Raw genomic sequence first — 3,718 nt, 5'->3', positions numbered from 1 at the left:
AATATACAGGAGATCCAAATGAGGGTACCATTTTCAAACAAATTAATGAATGAGAAAAAAACTAAGGAAAAGAAAAATCGTATAAAATTCTCAAATTAAAATGCCTAAATGAATCAATCAAACCACACATCTCTCTAAACAAAAATGAAACAGTCCAAGGAGATTAGAGGGTTATCAATGTCCTCCATCAAAACAGAGTCGACGAGTTCATGCTGATCAGCAAGTGCTTCCTCGATCGCAATCCCGTCGATTTTCGAACCAATCCGATCAACATTACTTGTAAAATATTGCTCCGGCTCCCTAGTACTTCTACCACTAGTACTCCTCAAACAGGGCCTAATTAGCCGAGTATTATCAGTACTAGAATTATTGTTGTTGTTGTTTGGACTTGGAGGAATAAATTTAATAATATTGTCCGTCCTTGAAAACGACGTAGAATTTGTACTTACCACACGCTTTGAGTGTCTCTGAGACTCTTTAATTTTCTGTAAGTTGGTAAGATCTCCATTGACAAATCTTCGACTCGGAGAAGGCGATGATGATCTCATTAGTGTTCCGCAATTGTGATGATCTCTCCGAAAGCTCTTTTGTCTCGTTAGAGTTGTAGTAGTATTAATACTACTTGGCGAGCTTGACCGAAGTCTTTTCTTTGGTGTACTAGTTGAAACAACTGGCTTGACAGTTGGTGTATTAGAATTTACACTATTTTCTTTGATTGAACTTATGCGAATAATGTGGGGGTTTTCCTTGTAACATGACCACAAGAACTCGTTGGAGAAGGATGATGATCTGTAACATCCTTTCGACAACGCGGAGGAGGAGGAGGAGGAGGAGCTAATCGAGCGGCTTGTTGCGGTGTTGGTGGAGGAGCAAGTGAAGGAGGAGGCGGCGGAGGAAGTCGAGGCGGAGGGCGACGTCGGAGGGGACGGGGATGAGATTTGTTTTGGTTTCGGAGGGATTTGCATTTTTGGTGGTGGTTGTGAGATTATTACAAGCTTATCTTGGACATAGCTGAATTGAGTTTCATCTTCTTCTTCTTGGGAATTATGTGATGATTTCTTGGGTCTGCATTTGCTAATGCAAGAACCCATTTGATGAATTTTTTTTTCTTTTTGGTCTAGATTGGAGAGGCAAATGGGAAAGTGGGTAAGATTAATATTGTGGAACAGAAAAGGAGGAGAATTAAATAGTAAGAAGGGAAAAAGTTGTGCGTGGGATGGTGGGATTTTGCTTTATTTTGTGGCCTTTTTCTTTTTCAGATGTTTTAAATTTTGGTTGGCGGGTATGAAATCCGTTGCACAACGGTTATGTCAAGTGGAGGTCATATTCATATTGGTGGCTGCTACTTTCATCATGTCTCTCCAGCTTTAAGAGTGGAAATAAGAGACCCGGATTATTGTTTTGGGAGGGAAAGTTATATGTTGTTTGAAAATTAAAAGGGCACTGTGATAATACAGCTTATATAATAATATTTGATAATTATGATAGAGAATCTTTTTTTTAATGGAAAAGAGATTCAAATAATGATTGAGAAAAGGAATGTGACCAACCCACCCTCTTAACACACCCCTTTAATTTGTGGATATTTTTTTAAGTTCTTTCTTTTTTAATTAGTATATGAAAAGAGACAATAGAGGCAGAATCTTATGCATTCCTCTAGATTTATAGTAGTTTATTACTGGAGAGAAGCTCCTTGATGGGGCCTAATTAAGTGACATAATTGTAATTTAATAGTAATGCAATTTTTAAATTGCCATCAAATTTCCATATTTGTCCCGCCTTATTAAGCTCATTATTTGTCCCGCCTTATTAATTCAGTCACGCTCTTGCCTCACCTGATTAAGTTTTCTAGTTCCGTCCCTGAATTAATTTTCTAATTCAGTCACAACCTTTCAAACTGTGTTCTTAGCTAGTACTGCCCACATAATCAACTATTTGATTTCTTAGCTAGACAGAAGATGTGAAAATTCCAACATTACTTAACCATTATCAATACGTGGTAAAATATAGTAGAGTCAACCACGCTGTTAAAAATGAACCTTGGTTACTTTAATGCCTCAGCAATCATGAATATTGGCTACAAATTCTTCTTTCCTATGGATAATGACCAAATTCCTAACGAACAATATTTACTCGTTATTCCCCCAATATTGACCACTATTATACTTTACACATACTTTGGGTCATGGCAATTAAGTAATAGTCAATGAGAAAAGAATATATAAAATCAAGCCAAGACTACATTAAATTACGGAGGAGAAATGTTAATGAAAAGAATAATGTTATATGATATTGATAGTGTTGAACGCTACCCACTAATAAAAAATGAATCTTATAGTATGAGGCTCACAAGTGCAACCAATGAACCTTGTATTAATGATAATGCTTATATCACCCATATGTCCTTAAATATTTTTCTAATGAAAATAATTACCAACCAAATACAAGATAGGGAAAAAAAAAATGATCTGGCCAGCTTTCGTGTACCATGTATGACCATTATTCAATTCTCTACCCCCTTTGGTACTTGCTCGTGATCTATAGCATCACACGGCTCTCTCTCTCTCTCTCTCTCTCTCTCTCTCTCTCTCTCTCTCTCTCTCTAATAATTGTCTGCAACAGGTTAGCTAGCAAGATGAGTCTGAGCTTTAGAGCAAAAGGGTGTCTTCTCCTTCTCACTGCCTCTCTTTTGGAAGTGTGTCATGATCAAGCAAGAACCATTGTCATTGGAGGCTCTCAAGGGTGACATTACGGCTTCAACTGCACCGATTGGGCCATCCAAACCAGCCCCTTTTACTTCAAGGACAGACTGGGGTAAGTGCTACTATTATTTGAATTGAAACAACTTTTATTTTATAATATTGTTATCCGAGTTTTCTATAGTATATGGTATTTACTTTATCAGTTGTATGGTATTTCTGATTATTAGATTTGGTTAAAATTATATCAACAATAAAATATATGTAAAACTGATAAAAACCAATGAAAATCTGATTGATCAAAAAATAGTATCCTAGCTACCATATGCCGAATATTTTTCATCTCCTATTTACAAATTGGCGTTATTTTGTATGATAGCATTGCTAATAGTAAAACCTTCAAAAATGTCCTCTCAATTAATCTTAGCAGCCGTTTGATAACATAACGTGCTAACTTTCTATACCTCAGTCGCGATTTTATGATGCTAATCGGAATACAGAGAATTTTTTCATTTTATGAACCAATCAATTGTTGTGACCAAATTAAAAACCATGATTATTTTACAATATATATATATATATATAGGCTTTGCTAACTTGGTTTGGCTATAACTATATTTCAGTGTTCAAGTACAATCCGCCAAGAAGCGCAGCCACAGTTTACCACATCTATAGCTACTTAACGTGCGACTTCAACAAGGCGAAGCAGTTATTGGCGGATCCGAGGCAAGGCGGCGGACATGGCTCATGAAGTTCTTTGCCGTGCCATGGCCACACGTTTAAGCCTTTAAAGAGAATTAGATTAGGAGCTACATATATAGCGACGGACGAAGATTTAGGCTCATTCATGCCTATATATTAATCTCTTTAATTTGTTAGAATTACTGAATAGATGTATAAGCGCTATAGCCAATAAATTGTAAACCCTCGTTAGGATTCACAGTTTCTGTGCGTGGTATTAGTTTTTATATAATTAATTAATTATAGTATGATTTTGTTTGTATCATGAAGTGATAATG

The 3,718-nt window shown here is 36.2% G+C and overlaps 1 protein-coding gene across 1 annotated transcript; it reads right to left on the bottom strand.

Moving 5' to 3' along the window:
• Positions 1-134: 134 nt before the first annotated feature.
• Positions 135-1,129, bottom strand: LOC21408773 (uncharacterized serine-rich protein C215.13). Its single transcript, XM_010100423.2, has one exon. The coding sequence runs from the start codon at positions 1,089-1,091 to the stop codon at positions 135-137; it is 957 nt and encodes a 318-aa protein (XP_010098725.1). The 5' UTR covers positions 1,092-1,129.
• Between the last annotated feature and the right edge of the window lie 2,589 nt (positions 1,130-3,718).

The sequence above is a fragment of the Morus notabilis genome, unplaced genomic scaffold, assembly GCF_000414095.1.
Source record: "Morus notabilis unplaced genomic scaffold, ASM41409v2 Scaffold467, whole genome shotgun sequence".
Classification (NCBI taxonomy): domain Eukaryota; kingdom Viridiplantae; phylum Streptophyta; class Magnoliopsida; order Rosales; family Moraceae; genus Morus; species Morus notabilis.
Note: the sequence above shows the minus strand (reverse complement) of the source record. Positions and strands in the feature narration are given on the sequence as shown.

Excerpts from the sequence above, each read along its gene's own strand:
- LOC21408773 (XM_010100423.2), bottom strand. The coding sequence starts at position 1,091 with ATGGGTTCTTGCATTAGCAAATGCAGACCCAAGAAATCATCACATAAT.